Source organism: Labrus bergylta, chromosome 17 (genome assembly GCF_963930695.1).
Source record: "Labrus bergylta chromosome 17, fLabBer1.1, whole genome shotgun sequence".
Lineage (NCBI taxonomy): Eukaryota > Metazoa > Chordata > Actinopteri > Labriformes > Labridae > Labrus > Labrus bergylta.
The window spans coordinates 27,489,462-27,506,961 of record NC_089211.1 but is presented as its reverse complement, the minus strand read 5'-3'; the positions used below and the strand labels follow the sequence as shown (position 1 = coordinate 27,506,961).

General features: G+C 46.1%; 1 protein-coding gene across 1 annotated transcript in view; it reads right to left on the bottom strand.

Moving 5' to 3' along the window:
* tln1 (talin 1) overlaps positions 1-17,500 on the bottom strand; it is a 48,612-nt gene that overhangs the window by 16,174 nt on the left and 14,938 nt on the right. Inside the window, 20 exon segments of the mRNA XM_065965298.1 lie at positions 1,202-1,309; positions 2,227-2,412; positions 3,313-3,429; positions 3,631-3,756; positions 7,810-7,993; positions 8,724-8,890; positions 9,149-9,295; positions 9,379-9,498; positions 9,939-10,187; positions 10,399-10,569; positions 10,671-10,772; positions 12,115-12,247; positions 12,446-12,627; positions 12,706-12,846; positions 12,960-13,121; positions 15,685-15,828; positions 15,896-16,018; positions 16,096-16,185; positions 16,344-16,437; positions 17,181-17,320. Of these exon segments, the coding sequence (XP_065821370.1) occupies positions 1,202-1,309; positions 2,227-2,412; positions 3,313-3,429; positions 3,631-3,756; positions 7,810-7,993; positions 8,724-8,890; positions 9,149-9,295; positions 9,379-9,498; positions 9,939-10,187; positions 10,399-10,569; positions 10,671-10,772; positions 12,115-12,247; positions 12,446-12,627; positions 12,706-12,846; positions 12,960-13,121; positions 15,685-15,828; positions 15,896-16,018; positions 16,096-16,185; positions 16,344-16,437; positions 17,181-17,320 (2,886 nt within the window).

Below are 17,500 nucleotides of genomic sequence, written 5' to 3'. Positions count from 1 at the left end.
GCTCCCCCTGGTGGTTTGGTGGAGAAATGCTCTTCAGTTATATTATACATATATGAACATTTCCTGTTGATTTAAAGGTGTGTGTGTGTGTGTGTGTGTGTGTGTGTGTGTGTGTGTCTGTGTGTATGTGTGTGTGTGTGTGTGTCTGTGTGTGTGTGTGTGTGTGTGTGTGTGTGTGTGTGTGTCTGTGTGTGTGTGTGTGTGTGTCTGTGTCTGTGTGTGTGTGTGTCTGTGTGTGTGTGTGTGTGTGTGTGTGTGTGTGTCTGTGTGTGTGTGTGTCTGTGTGTGTGTGTGTGTGTGTGTGTGTGTGTGTGTGTCTGTGTGTGTGTGTGTCTGTGTGTGTGTGTGTGTGTGTGTCTGTGTGTGTGTGTGTGTGTGTCTGTGTGTGTGTGTGTCTGTGTGTGTGTGTGTGTGTGTGTGTGTGTGTGTGTGTGTCTGTGTGTGTGTGTGTCTGTGTGTGTGTGTGTGTGTCTGTGTGTGTGTGTCTGTGTGTGTGTGTGTGTGTGTGTGTGTGTGTGTGTGTGTGTCTGTGTGTGTGTGTGTCTGTGTGTGTGTGTGTGTGTCTGTGTGTGTGTCTGTGTGTGTGTGGGGGGGGGGCTGTCCAAATACAGTTCTGATAATGTAACAAACCGAAGCTCAGACAGAAGATCATAGTGAGGACGTTTCTGTTTTTAACTGTCTCTCACGTCAGTGTTTCATGTTGAACATCAGGTCTAATCACACTGCGTGCGCGCACACACACACACACACACAGACACACACACACACACACACACACACACAGAAAACACACACAGACACACACACACACACACACACACACACAGACCAACACACACACACACAGACCAACACACACACACACAAGGTTAAACATGCAGAACTCTGATCTGTTAAACTGCAGCAGAGACGATCTCTAACATCAGTCACTGCAGCCTCACACCTGTGCAGGTAAGTCATGTGACCTACTCACCGGCTGGCAGCGACATCATCAAGTTTAAAGGAGCAGAGACATGGCGAGGAGGAGGAGAGACAGGAAGTCATGAAACAGCAGAAAGCAGATATCTGTGATCACTGAAACCTCTAAACCAGAACTGTCAGCAACGAGTTCATCACGATGTATTAACGTCTGACATTAATGAACCTCCTGTTTGTCCCTTCACGCTCTCCGTAGATAGTGTGTGTGTGTGTGTGGTCTTACCACCAGCACGTGCTCCAGCAGTCCCAGGTATCCTGTAGCACACTCGTTTCCATAACGCAGAGCTCTCATCTGAACGTCCTTACTGACCTCTGGATGATACGCTGCCTCCTAAGAAACACACACACACACACACACAGACACACACACACACACACACAGGTGGGTCAGTAACATGTTTAGTGCTGTCTCACCTGACAGGTGTGATCATATATAACATCAGGGTCCAGCTGATTGCATGTTCAGCTGTCAGTTCAAATTCTGCCTGAAAATAAAATAGACATTAACACGTTCTCAGTTTCACAGCAATTCCTGGCATATCTGTGTTTTATCATAATTACTTTATAAACATCGCTCTGATAACTGCTACAGCATCAACGTATCAAGCGCTCGTGTGTCACAGTTGAAAGTCAGCCGACAGCTTCACTGCTGTCACTCCCGCTCGCTGCTCTCGACACTCGCACACAGATCTTAGTGCAGGTTCTCTCTGATAAAAAACACGTTTGGTAAAACGGTTTTAAAACCATCAGATCTCGACAAAAGCCGAGTTTAAATCAGCATTCAAATGAAAACAAATCACCAGAAGAGTGGAGAGTAACAGCAGGACGAAAACAGAGAAAAGTTTGATCCACAGTGACAGACAGCTGGAGGAGCTGGAACACGTTAAAGTTAAAGACTAGATCCTGCTGAAGATAAAAGTTATTCACAAAACATGTTAGCCCTTAAGAGAGCTCCTAAAGTAAAGATGTAAGGATGAAGAGTTTCTCACAGAGAAGAAAGAAGGAGAGTTTCCAGCTCTATCACAGCCTCATATTAATATCAGTAGACTCTTACAGCATGGTGAATAAACATGAGCACATAAATATATTTTTATTATTAGAGCTCGATTAATTAAATAAAAGTTGTAATTTAATCTTGCATCAGAATAGTTCAAGAGTAAATTGGTGACTGTTATTTTTCTAATCAAAAGAAATGTTCCTGGGCGAATGATCTTTGAAAACCAGCAGCCCAGTCACATGACTTCTCACCTTGCAGGAGTGCAGCATGTCGGCGATGGCTCTGCGGCTCAGGTTGGCCGTGGCGATGATGTCTTCCTGGCGACATGAGTTCCCAGCAGCCACTGCTTTGGCCGTTGCCATGGTGATGCCTTTGGTGGTGCGGATGAACTCCTCAGGTGTGGTTGTTTTTGGAGGAGGTTCTGAGCTGCTGAACACCTGAGAACACACAGACAGGTATGTGGAGAGGTAAAGGATGACTTCATATAAACACATGTAAATATATATAAATATAATTAAATATATATAAATATAAATAAATGAATATTTATAAATATAAATAAATAAATACATATAAATTATTATAAATAAATAAATCTATATAAATATAAATCTATATAAATAAATATAAATAAATCTATATAAATATAAATAAATAAATCTATATAAATATAAATCTATATAACTAAATCTATATAAATATAAATAAATCTATATAAATAAATAAATATAAATATATATAAATATCAATAAATAAATATCAAGAAATATGAATAAATATATATAAATATGAATAAATATGAATAAATATGAATAAATATGAATAAAAATAAATACATATAAATAAATAAATAAAAATAAATCAATATAAATATAAATAAATAAATATCAATAAATATCAATAAATAAATAAAAATATATAAATATATAAATATAAATAAATAAATATAAATAAATATACAAATAAATCTATATAAATAAATCTATATAAATATAAATAAATAAATAACAATAAATAACAATAAATATATATAAATAAAAATGAATGAATGTATATAAATATAAATGAATAAATGAATAAATATCAATAAATTTATATAAATATGAATAACTAAATATAAATAAATAAATATAAACATATATAAATAAATAAATAAATAAAAATAGATATAAATAAATATAGATAAATATGTATAAATATATATAAATATGAATAGATATATCTAAATATATCTAAATATGAATAAATATATATAAATAAATATAAATAAATAAATAAATAAATAAATATAAATATAAATATAAATATAAATATGAATAAATATAAAGCGTCCTCACAGTCAGCTCCTGCTTGATGTGCTCGATCGTCGCCTCCAGAGCGCGCGTTCCCTTCGTGGCTTCGTCCTCGACGGCCTTCACCGTCTTCAGGAGAGACGTCACGTTGGTCACCATCACCTGAGGTCACATGACAGGGGGAGGAGTCACAAATAATCACCAGGTAACTTTCATCGACTCCTGTCCTAAATACACCTACATACGTGTGTGTGAGTGTGTGTGTGTGTGTGTGTGTGTGTGTGTGTGTGTGTGTGTGTGTGTGTGTGTGTGTGTGTGTGTGTGTGTGTGTGTGTGTGTGTGTGTGTGTGTGTGTGTGTGTACCTTGGCAGAACTCTTCAGTTGTAGCATGCTCGGGTCATCATGAGGTTTTCCTGCAGCAGCTTTGGTGGAGCTGATCAGATTCCCCAGAGCTTTAGCCACGTCCTTCACTGCATTGATCAGAACCACCTGAGGACACACACACATGAGGACACACAATTGAGGACACACAAATGAGGAGACACACATGAGACACACACAAGGACACACACATGAGGAGACACACATGAGACACACACATGAGGACACACACAAGAGACACACACATGAGACACACACATGAGACACACATGAGGAGACACACACATGGGGAGAGACACATACGAGACACACACACATGAGACACACACGAGGAGACACACATGAGACACACACGAGACACAGACGAGACACACACGAGACACACACGAGGACACACACATGAGGAGACACACGAGACACACACATGAGGACACACACAAGAGACACACACAAGAGACACACACATGAGGAGACACACATGAGGAGACACACACATGGGGAGAGACACATACGAGACACACACACATGAGACACACACGAGGAGACACACATGAGACACACACATGAGACACACACGAGGACACACACATGAGACACACACATGAGACACACACATGAGGAGGCACACATGAGACACACACATGAGACACACACGAGGAGACACACACACAAGGACACACATGAGGAGACACACACATGAGACACACACATGAGGACACACACATGAGGAGACACACACGAGGAGACACACACACGAGGACACACACATGAGGAGACACACACATGAGACACACACATGAGGAGACACACATGAGGAGACACACACATGAGGAGAGACACATACGAGACACACACACAAGACACACACGAGGAGACACACATGAGACACACACATGAGACACACACGAGGACACACACATGAGACACACACATGAGACACACACATGAGGAGGCACACATGAGACACACACGAGACACACACATGAGACACACACGAGGAGACACACACACAAGGACACACATGAGGAGACACACACATGAGACACACACATGAGGACACACACATGAGGAGACACACACGAGGAGACACACACACGAGGACACACACATGAGGAGACACACACATGAGACACACACATGAGACACACACATGAGGACACAAACATGAGACACACACATGAGGAGACACACACGAGAAGACACACACACGAGGACACACACATGAGGACACACACATGAGACACACACATGAGGACACACACATGAGGACACACACATGAGGAGACACATGAGACACACACACGAGACACACAGAAGAGGACACACACATGAGACACACAGAAGAGGACACACACATGAGACACACACATGAGGACACACACATGAGACACACACGAGACACACACATGAGGAGACACACACGAGACACACACATGAGGAGACACACACAAGGAGACACACACACGAGGACACACACATGAGGAGACACACACATGAGGAGACACACACATGAGACACACACATGAGGACACACACATGAGGAGACACACACGAGGAGACACACACACGAGGACACACACATGAGGAGACACACACATGAGACACACACATGAGGACACACACATGAGGAGACACACACATGAGACACACACATGAGGACACACACATGAGGACACACACATGAGACACACACATGAGGACACACACGAGGAGACACACACACGAGGAGACACACACATGAGACACACACGAGGAGACACACACACGAGGACACACACATGAGGAGACACACACATGAGACACACACATGAGGACACACACATGAGGACACACACATGAGACACACACATGAGGAGACGCACACGAGGAGACACACACACGAGGACACACACATGAGGACACACACACGAGACACACACATGAGGACACACACATGAGGACACACACACGAGACACACACATGAAGACACACACACGAGGACACACACATGAGGAGACACACACATGAGGACACACACATGAGGACACACACATGAGACACACACATGAGGACACACATGAGGAGACACATGAGACACACACGAGGACACACACGAGGAGACACATGAGACACACACATGAGACACACACATGAGACACACACATGAGGACACACACATGAGGACACACACATGAGGAGACACATGAGACACACACACGAGACACACAGAAGAGGACACACACATGAGACACACAGAAGAGGACACACACATGAGACACACACATGAGGACACACACATGAGACACACACGAGACACACACATGAGGAGACACACACGAGACATACACATGAGGAGACACACACAAGGAGACACACACGAGTCACACACGAGGAGACACACGAGGAGACACACACATGAGGAGACACACATGAGGAGACACACACGAGGAGACACACACACAAGGACACACACATGAGGAGACACACACATGAGACACACACATGAGGACACACACATGAGGAGACACACACATGAGGAGACACACACGAGGAGACACACACACAAGGACACACACATGAGGAGACACACACATGAGACACACACATGAGGACACACACATGAGGAGACACACACATGAGGACACACACATGAGGAGACACACACGAGGACACACACATGAGGAGACACACACATGAGACACACACATGAGGACACACACATGAGACACACACATGAGGAGACACACATGAGGAGACACACACGAGGAGACACACACACAAGGACACACACATGAGGAGACACACACATGAGACACACACATGAGGACACACACATGAGGAGACGCACACATGAGGACACACACATGAGGAGACACACACGAGGAGACACACACACGAGGACACACACATGAGGAGACACACACATGAGACACACACATGAGGACACACACATGAGACACACACATGAGGACACACACATGAGACACACACATGAGGAGACACACACGAGGAGACACACACACGAGGACACACACGAGGACACACACATGAGACACACACATGAGGACACACACATGAGGACACACACATGAGGAGACACATGAGACACACACACGAGACACACAGAAGAGGACACACACATGAGACACACAGAAGAGGACACACACATGAGACACACACATGAGGACACACACATGAGACACACACGAGACACACACATGAGGAGACACACACGAGACACACACATGAGGAGACACACACAAGGAGACACACACACGAGGACACACACATAAGGAGACACACACATGAGGAGACACACACATGAGACACACACGAGGACACACACATGAGGAGACACACACGAGGAGACACACACACGAGGACACACACATGAGGAGACACACACATGAGACACACACATGAGGACACACACATGAGGAGACACACACATGAGACACACACATGAGACACACACGAGACACACACATGAGGAGACACACACGAGACACACACATGAGGAGACACACACAAGGAGACACACACACGAGGACACACACATAAGGAGACACACACGAGGAGACACACACATGAGACACACACATGAGGACACACACATGAGGAGACACACACGAGGAGACACACACACGAGGACACACACATGAGGAGACACACACATGAGACACACACATGAGGACACACACATGAGGAGACACACACATGAGACACACACATGAGGACACACACATGAGGACACACACATGAGACACACACATGAGGACACACACGAGGAGACACACACACGAGGAGACACACACATGAGACACACACGAGGAGACACACACACGAGGACATACACATGAGGAGACACACACATGAGACACACACATGAGGACACACACATGAGGACACACACATGAGACACACACATGAGGAGACGCACACGAGGAGACACACACACGAGGACACACACATGAGGACACACACACGAGACACACACATGAGGACACACACATGAGGACACACACATGAGGACACACACACGAGGACACACACATGAGGAGACACACACGAGATACACACATGAGGACACACACATGAGGACACACACATGAGACACACACATGGGTCATCTTCATCCAAACACTGCTCCACCTCTAAACCATGACCCCATCAGAGTTTACCTGAGTCTCTGGGTCCTCTGATCCCAGACTGGCAGCTCCCAGTTTGACCACATCAGCCAGTTTGGTGATGGTGCAGACTGACGACTGGGCAGCCTGGGCCAGTTTCTCCTGACTCGCTCCTGCTCCAGAAACCAGCAGCTTGGTGTCCTCCACCAGAGCTTTAGCTGTCTTCAATATGAGCTCCCTGAACACACCACATCATATCTATTATATTTATCATATAACCCTGAACACACCACATCAAATTTATCATATTTATCATATAACCCTGAACACACCACATCAAATTTATCATATAACCCTGAACACACCACATCAAATTTATCATATTTATCATATAACCCTGAACACACCACATTAAATTTATCATATAACCCTGAACACACCACATCATATTTATCATATAACCCTGAACACACCACATCAAATTTATCATATTTATCATATAACCCTGAACACACCACATTAAATTTATCATATAACCCTGAACACACCACATCAAATTTATCATATTTATCATATAACCCTGAACACACCACATCAAATTTATCATATAACCCTGAACACACCACATCAAATTTATCATATAACCCTGAACACACCACATCAAATTTATCATATAACCCTGAACACACCACATCAAATTTATACTCCACATAGAGCTGAGTCAATACAGAGACACTGTCAGTGTGTATTAGTACCTGAAGTCAGTGTGTATTAGGTCAGTGTGTATTAGTACCTGAGGTCAGTGTGTATTAGTACCTGCGGTCAGTGTGTATTAGGTCAGTGTGTATTAGTACCTGAGGTCAGTGTGTATTAGTACCTGTGGTCACTGTGTATTAGGTCAGTGTGTATTAGTACCTGCGGTCAGTGTGTATTAGGTCAGTGTGTATTAAGTCAGTGTGTATTAGTACCTGTGGTCGGCGAAGGTCTCGGCGTTCTCTCGGTTCAGAGTCCCGGCTGTGGCGAACATGATGGTGGTGTCGAGGTCTGCGATGATACCCGACACGGCACTGGCGGCGGTGATGCAGGCCTGAGTGCCACGGTTACCGGCCTGCAGGGACGCCAGAACATGAGACACCTGGAGGAAGAGGAGCAGATCAGGTGAGTGGACAGATGTGTGTGTGTGTGTGTGTGTGTGTGTGTGTGTGTGTGTGTGTGTGTGTGTGTGTGTGTGTGTGTCTGTGTGTGTGTGTGTGTGTGTCTGTGTCTGTGTGTGTGTGTGTGTGTGTGTGTGTGTGTGTGTGTGTGTGTGTGTCTGTGTGTCTGTGTGTGTGTGTGTGTCTGTGTGTGTGTGTGTGTGTGTGTGTGTGTGTGTGTGTGTGTGTGTGTGTGTGACCTTCTCGGAGACTTTGCGTGCACTCTCGATCAGCTCCTTCTTGGTGAACGAGTCGTTGGGGCTGCACTGCAGAGCTCCAGCTTTAGTGACGAGGCCGGTGCAGCTGAATCCCAGCTCGCCCACCTGCTTCTTGATGTGAGAGCCGATCTGGAAACACACACAGGTAAGTGTTGATAAGTGTTGTTGTCATGGAGACAGGCTGAGTGTGCTGACATGAATGGTTTTCTTACCTCATCGTTCTCGGCTGTCATGGCGGCATATTTGGCCTCGTCAGCCAGATTCCCAAACTCGTTGGTCAGATGGTTGGCCAATCCTCCGAGGTCGTCAGGGTTCGTGTTTGATTTGGTCACCTGAGGAGAGAGAGAGATGAACACCTGAGTGTATCTGTTCATCGTCTTCAGGATTAATGATCATTTTGGTTTATAAAACATCTAAAGACAGTGAAATGATATCAGCACAAACAACAACAACAACAACAACAGCTGTTTATCCATCATCGAGTTCAACTCCAATGACCTATTGTTATAAATAACCAAGATGGCCACTGCTGAGGCTGAATCACTACAAACATCTGACAGATGAGCTAGCTAAGTAGCCTAGCAGTCACATGTCTGAGTTCTGATTGGCTGTCTGTGTTCTGATTGGCTGTCTGTGTTCTGATTGGCTGTCTGTGTTCTGATTGGCTGTCTGTGTTCTGATTGGCTGTCTGTGTTCTGATTGGCTGTGCAGTCATGATTCCTCCTGTTCCATCAGATTGTGCTCAAAGGACTTTGATACAATCGTGTCTCACCATCTCCTGCACGGTGACGGCGATGGCCTTGGCCGTCTTCACCATGGTGGTCTGATAGTCTACGAAGGTGCCTTCAGGTTCCAGACCAGGTGAGTCCTCCATCTTATTGATGGCGTCGTTGATAGAGTGCACCATGCCTCCCACCGCCCCCGCTGCGCTCGCTGCTTCAGCCAGCGTCGCCCCGAGATCATCCACCGCCTCCTTCATCATCTGCACCGACTCCTCCAGAGCCTCCTGCATGTGAGCCGCCTGCACAAACACACACAAATACACAACAATACACAACAACACACAACAACATATCAATTAAAAACACAGAATCCATCCACTGTTACGTCTCAGGACAAAATCAATTATTCTAAATCTTGATGTTAATAAAAACACGCCGAGTGTGTTTCCTCGTCTACAGCTCTTTCAGCTAACGCTAATGCTAACGCTCTTGTGGCCCGCCTTTTTGTACCTTGGGGTTTCCTCCCGCCTCCTTGGCGGTGTAGAGCATCTGCAGAGCAGACTCCGTCAGGGTCTTTGTCTGGTCTAAGACCGCCATCTGCTGCTGGCTGCTCAGGATCTTTGAGGCTGTGCCGATGGCGGCCATGATGAGGGGCTCGAAGTAACTCGCCATCTGAGACACCTGGACAGGTAGACAACGAGTATATATCAGACAGACCAGTTTAAACCAGTTTAGAACCAGTGTGTGTGTGTGTGTGTGCGTGCGTGCGTGTGTGCGTGTACCTTGTGTCCCAGCTGGGACGCCTCTGATCCAGCAGCCACAGCAACAGGATCAATCAGGTTACTGATCTCATGGACGGACGCCGCCATCTTCTCGTGGAGCGTCTGAACCAGAAACACACAAAATACACACAAAATACACACACATGTAACATTCACCAAATACATCATATACTGTGTGTGTGTGTGTATACTGTGTGTATATACTGAGTGCGTATATACTGTGTGTATATACTGTGTGTATTTACTGTGTGTGTGTATACTGTAAGTGTATACTGTGTGTATACTGTGTATGTATACTGTGTGTGTATACTGTAAGTGTATACTGTGTGTATATACTGAGTGTGTATATACTGTGTGTATATACTGTGTGTATTTACTGTGTGTGTGTATACTGTAAGTGTATACTGTGTGTATACTGTGTATGTATACTGTGTGTGTATACTGTAAGTGTATACTGTGTGTATATACTGAGTGTGTATATACTGTGTGTATATACTGTGTGTATTTACTGTGTGTGTGTATACTGTAAGTGTATACTGTGTGTATACTGTGTATGTATACTGTGTGTGTATACTGTAAGTGTATACTGTGTGTATATACTGAGTGTGTATATACTGTGTGTATATACTGTGTGTGTGTATACTGTAAGTGTATACTGTGTGTGTATATACTGTGTGTGTATATACTGTGTGTGTATACTGTAAGTGTATACTGTATGTGTGTATACTGTAAGTGTATATTGTGTGTATACTGTGTGTGTATATACTGTGTGTGTATATACTGTGTGTGTATACTGTAAGTGTATACTGTATGTGTGTATACTGTAAGTGTATATTGTGTGTATACTGTGTGTGTATATACTGTGTGTGTATACTGTAAGTGTATACTGTGTGTATATACTGAGTGTGTATATACTGTGTGTATATACTGTGTGTATTTACTGTATGTATATACTGTGTGTATGTATACTGTGTGTGTATACTGTGTGTGTATATACTGTGTGTATACTGTGTGTGTATATACTAAGTGTGTATATACTGTGTGTATATACTGTGTGTGTGTATACTGTGTGTGTATAATGTGTGTGTATATACTGAGTGTGTATATACTATGTGTATATACTGTGTGTATACTGTGTGTGTATATACTAAGTGTGTATATACGGTGTGTATATACTGTGTGTGTGTATACTGTGTGTGTATAATGTGTGTGTATATACTGAGTGTGTATATACTATGTGTATATACTGTGTGTATTTACTGTGTGTATATACTGTGTGTGTGTATACTGTGTGTATATACTGTGTGTGTGTATACTGTGTGTGTATAATGTGTGTGTATATACTGAGTGTGTATATACTATGTGTATATACTGTGTGTATTTACTGTGTGTATATACTGTGTGTGTGTATACTGTGTGTACTGTGCGTATACTGTGTGTGTACCTCCATAGAGATGTCCTCTCGGGGTGTTAGTTGCTGGCTAATAGCAGCCAGTGAAGCCTGGTCGACCTCTCTGATGCAGCCGTTCAAAACCTCTATAGCATCATCACACTCCCTCTGACCTGGAGCTTTCTCTCTGCACACACACACACACACACACACACACACAAACACACACACACACACACACACACAAACACACACACACAGACACACACACACACACACACACACACACACACAAACACACACACACAGACACACACACACACACACAACAAGATTCAGTTGAAGCTAAAGAAAGTGTTTCTTTCTTTCTGTCATCATTATTTACCTCATGTTGGTGATGAGCTTCTTGATGGAGTCAGAAACCGTCCTGGAGTGTCCCGCCAGCACCGACCATTTGGGCGGGTCTTTAGGGTTGACCGCTAGCGAGCGGGCAGTCTGGATCAGACCGGTCGAGCTCTCCAGCATCGTCCTGGCTGCCATGACGATGGGCTCCATGGCAGCATGACCCTGAGGAAGAGGAGGAGGTGAGACCCACAGAGCAGACAGGTAAACATGCACAGGTGTAACCCTCCAGGTGAGTCTCACCTCGGGGCTGATCTGAGCCGGGATGCTTGAGAACTCCGGGTTTGAGGCGAAGGCGGTAAGATTATCAACAGCTTCAATCAGAGGACCGGTCGCTGCGCGACACTTCTCCCTGTTCTCCTGGTTAAAGGCCCCGTCCAGAGCCTGCACACACACACACACACACACACACACACACACACACACACACACACAGGTGAGACACGTTGACACTGACCTGGATCTACCTGCTGACAGAGTTTAAAGGTCTTACACACCTTGATGGACTTGACCAGGTTGGCGGTGGTGTTGGCGACCTCTTTGGCTGATTGGACGAACTGTCTCTTAGCAACAGGGTTTGGTGTCTTGGAGGAGGCGAGGCGGCAGGCGTTACACAGAGCGGAGGTGTGTTTGGCTACGATGGTGGCAGCAGACAGCACCTGAACACACACACACATCATTAGTATATATTAGCTCAGGTGTGCTGTCTCAGATGTCTCAGGTGTTCTGTCTCAGGTGTGTTGTTTCAGATGTGCTGTCTCAGGTGTGCTGTCTCAGGTGTGCTGTCTCAGATGTGCTGTCTCAGATGTGCTGTCTCAGGTGTGCTGTCTCAGATGTGCTGTCTCAGATGTCTCAGATGTGCTGTCTCAGATGTGCTGTCTCAGATGTCTCAGATGTGCTGTCTCAGATGTCTCAGGTGTGCTGTCTCAGATGTCTCAGGTGTGCTGTCTCAGATGTGCTGTCTCAGGTGTGTTGTTTCAGATGTGCTGTCTCAGGTGTGCTGTCTCAGGTGTGCTGTCTCAGATGTCTCAGGTGTGCTGTCTCAGATGTGCTGTCTCAGATGTTCTGTCTCAGGTGTGTTGTTTCAGATGTGCTGTCTCAGATGTGCTGTCTCAGGTGTGCTGTCTCAGATGTCTCAGGTGTGCTGTCTCAGATGTGCTGTCTCAGATGTTCTGTCTCAGGTGTGTTGTTTCAGGTGTGCTGTCTCAGATGTGCTCTCTCAGGTGTTCTGGCTCAGGTGTTCTGTCTCAGATGTGCTGTCTCAGGTGTTCTGGCTCAGGTGTGCTGTCTCAGGTGTGCTGTCTCAGATGTCTCAGGTGTGCTGTCTCAGATGTGCTGTCTCAGATGTCTCAGGTGTGCTGTCTCCGGTGTGCTGTCTCAGATGTGCTGTCTCAGATGTCTCAGGTGTGCTGTCTCAGGTGTGCTGTCTCAGGTGTGTTGTCTCAGATGTGTTGTCTCAGGTGTGCTGTCTCAGATGTCTCAGGTGTGCTGTCTCAGGTGTTCTGTCTCAGGTGTTTTGTCTCAGTTGTGCTGTCTCAGATGTGCTGTCTCAGGTGTGCTGTCTCAGGTGTGCTGTCTCAGATGTGCTGTCTCAGGTGTGCTGTCTCAGGTGTGGTGTCTCAGATGTGCTGTCTCAGGTGTGCTGTCTCAGATGTCTCAGGTGTGCTGTCTCAGGTGTGCTGTCTCAGGTGTGTTGTCTCAGATGTGCTGTCTCAGGTGTGCTGTCTCAGGTGTGCTGTCTCAGGTGTGTTGTCTCAGGTGTGCTGTCTCAGGTGTGTTGTTTCAGGTGTGCTGTCTCAGATGTGCTGTCTCAGATGTGCTGTCTCAGATGTGCTGTCTCAGGTGTGCTGTCTCAGATGTGCTGTCTCAGATGTCTCAGATGTGCTGTCTCAGATGTGCTGTCTCAGATGTCTCAGATGTGCTGTCTCAGATGTCTCAGGTGTGCTGTCTCAGATGTGCTGTCTCAGATGTGCTGTCTCAGGTGTGTTGTTTCAGATGTGCTGTCTCAGGTGTGCTGTCTCAGGTGTGCTGTCTCAGATGTCTCAGGTGTGCTGTCTCAGATGTGCTGTCTCAGATGTTCTGTCTCAGGTGTGTTGTTTCAGGTGTGCTGTCTCAGATGTGCTCTCTCAGGTGTTCTGGCTCAGGTGTTCTGTCTCAGATGTGCTGTCTCAGGTGTTCTGGCTCAGGTGTGCTGTCTCAGGTGTGCTGTCTCAGATGTCTCAGGTGTGCTGTCTCAGATGTGCTGTCTCAGATGTCTCAGGTGTGCTGTCTCCGGTGTGCTGTCTCAGATGTGCTGTCTCAGATGTCTCAGGTGTGCTGTCTCAGGTGTGCTGTCTCAGGTGTGTTGTCTCAGATGTGTTGTCTCAGGTGTGCTGTCTCAGATGTCTCAGGTGTGCTGTCTCAGGTGTTCTGTCTCAGGTGTTTTGTCTCAGTTGTGCTGTCTCAGATGTGCTGTCTCAGGTGTGCTGTCTCAGGTGTGCTGTCTCAGATGTGCTGTCTCAGGTGTGCTGTCTCAGGTGTGGTGTCTCAGATGTGCTGTCTCAGGTGTGCTGTCTCAGATGTCTCAGGTGTGCTGTCTCAGGTGTGCTGTCTCAGGTGTGTTGTCTCAGATGTGCTGTCTCAGGTGTGCTGTCTCAGGTGTGCTGTCTCAGGTGTGTTGTCTCAGGTGTGCTGTCTCAGGTGTGTTGTTTCAGGTGTGCTGTCTCAGATGTGCTGTCTCAGGTGTGCTGTCTCAGATGTGCTGTCTCAGATGTGCTGTCTCAGGTGTTCTGTCTCAGGTGTTTTGTCTCAGGTGTTCTGTCTCAGGTGTGCTATCTCAGGTGTGCTGTCTCAGGTGTGCTGTCTCAGGTGTGCTGTCTCAGATGTGCTGTCTCAGGTGTTCTGTCTCAGGTGTTTTGTCTCAGTTGTGCTGTCTCAGGTGTGCTGTCTCAGGTGTGCTGTCTCAGTTGTGCTGTCTCAGGTGTTCTGTCTCAGGTGTGCTGTCTCAGGTGTGCTGTCTCAGGTGTAAATGGTAAATGGACTTGAGCTTATATAGCGCTTTTCAAGTCTTCCGACTACTCAAAGCGCTTTTACACCACAGGTCACACCCACCCATTCATACCCTTTCACACACTGATGGTAGTGATCGCTATGTAGTATCATCCAGTTGAGAGGCGACGACTCTACCAACTGAGCCACAGCTGCCCGACAGGTGTGCTGTCTCAGGTGTGTCTGAGGACGTACCTGGGACTGTGTGCAGGACGGGTCCACCAGGTTCTGACACGCCATCTGGATGGACTGATTTGCCCGGGCGAACTGAGCCGGGTCAACCAGGCCCTTCTGACCTGCCGAGCTGTTAGGGTCGGACACGCCCACCAGGTAGGCGGCCTGCAGACAGAGATCAGGGTTACAAACACACATTGACACACTGATCAATAATCAGTACTGATGTTACCTGAGCAGCAGCTTCAGTCAGACCACACAGTGCCTTCGAGCCGCCGCTCACAGAGTCTCCAAACTCCGGCAGGTTGGAGTTCTTGGCATGATGGGAGATACCTGCCATGGACTCACCCAACACCTGAGCACAGGTAGCAGAAAGTGTTGATACAGGGGGCGGGGCTAAACTGAATAAAGAATGTGTGTTTGTGTTTTTACCTTTGAGTTCTCCATCACACTGTCGATGCAGTCAAAGTACGACAACTCGTTTACCGCCTCCGTCGGGTTCTCCAGCATCCCTCTCACCGACTAAAAACACACACACACACACACACACACACACACACACACACACACACACACACACACACACACATCTGTACCTTCCACTGTTTCTTTGTCATCATTAATGTGTGTGTGTGTGTGTGTGTGTGTGTGTGTGTGTGTGTGTGTGTGTGTGTGTGTACCTCAAGCTCCCTCAGAGCGTTGTCACACTCCTTCTGACCCGGAGCCTGCTGAGTGCACATCGTGATCAGCTGATTAATGCTGTCTGTCACCGCCCTAAAGAGAGAGAGAGAGACAGGTAGATAGACAGAGAGACAGACAGGTAGACACACACACAGACAGACAGACACACAGACAGACAGACAGACAGGTAGAGAGGTAGACAGGTAAACAGAGAGACAGGTCGAGAGGTAAACAGACAGACACACAGACAGACAGTCTGACACACAGACAGACAGACAGACAGACACACAAACACACAGACAGACAGACAGGTAGAGAGGTAGACAGATAAACAGACAGACAGACAGACAGACAGGCAGGTAGAGAGGTAGACAGGTAAACAGACAGACAGGTAAACAGACAGGTAAACAGACAGACAGACAGACAGACACACAGACAGACACACAAACACACAGACAGACAGACAGGTAGAGAGGTAGACAGATAAACAGACAGACAGACAGACAGGTAGAGAGGTAGACAGGTAAACAGACAGACAGGTAAACAGGTAAACAGACAGACAGACAGAAAGACACACACACAGACAGACACACAGACAGACAGACAGACAGACAGATAGAGAGGTAGACAGGTAAACAGACAGACACACAGACAGACAGGTAGAGAAGTAGACAGGTAAACATACAGACACACAGACAGACAGACAGGTAGAGAGGTAGACAGGTAAACAGACACACAGACAGACACACAGACAGGCAGACAGGTAGAGAGGTAGACAGGTAAACAGGCAGACAGACAGACAGACAGGTAGAGAGGTAGACAGGTGTATGTCCTACCTGGCTGCAGCAGCGAGCTGGTTCTTGAGGTTGGGGGAGGCGGGGTCAGTGGACAGAGCTTTAGCAGCCAGCAGCAGTTTACTGGATGACATGGAGATGGTCTTCAGGTTAGAGACCACCTGAGTCTGGTCCTCCTTAGACTGTAGGAGAGGGGGGACAGAGGACACCTGTCAAAACTCATCTTCATCACCTGTGATCCTCTTCATCACACCTGTAGAAACTCATCTTCATCACACCTGTAACTCATCTTCATCACCTGTATAAACTCATCTTCATCACCTGTAGAAACTCATCTTCATCACACCTGTAGAAACTCATCT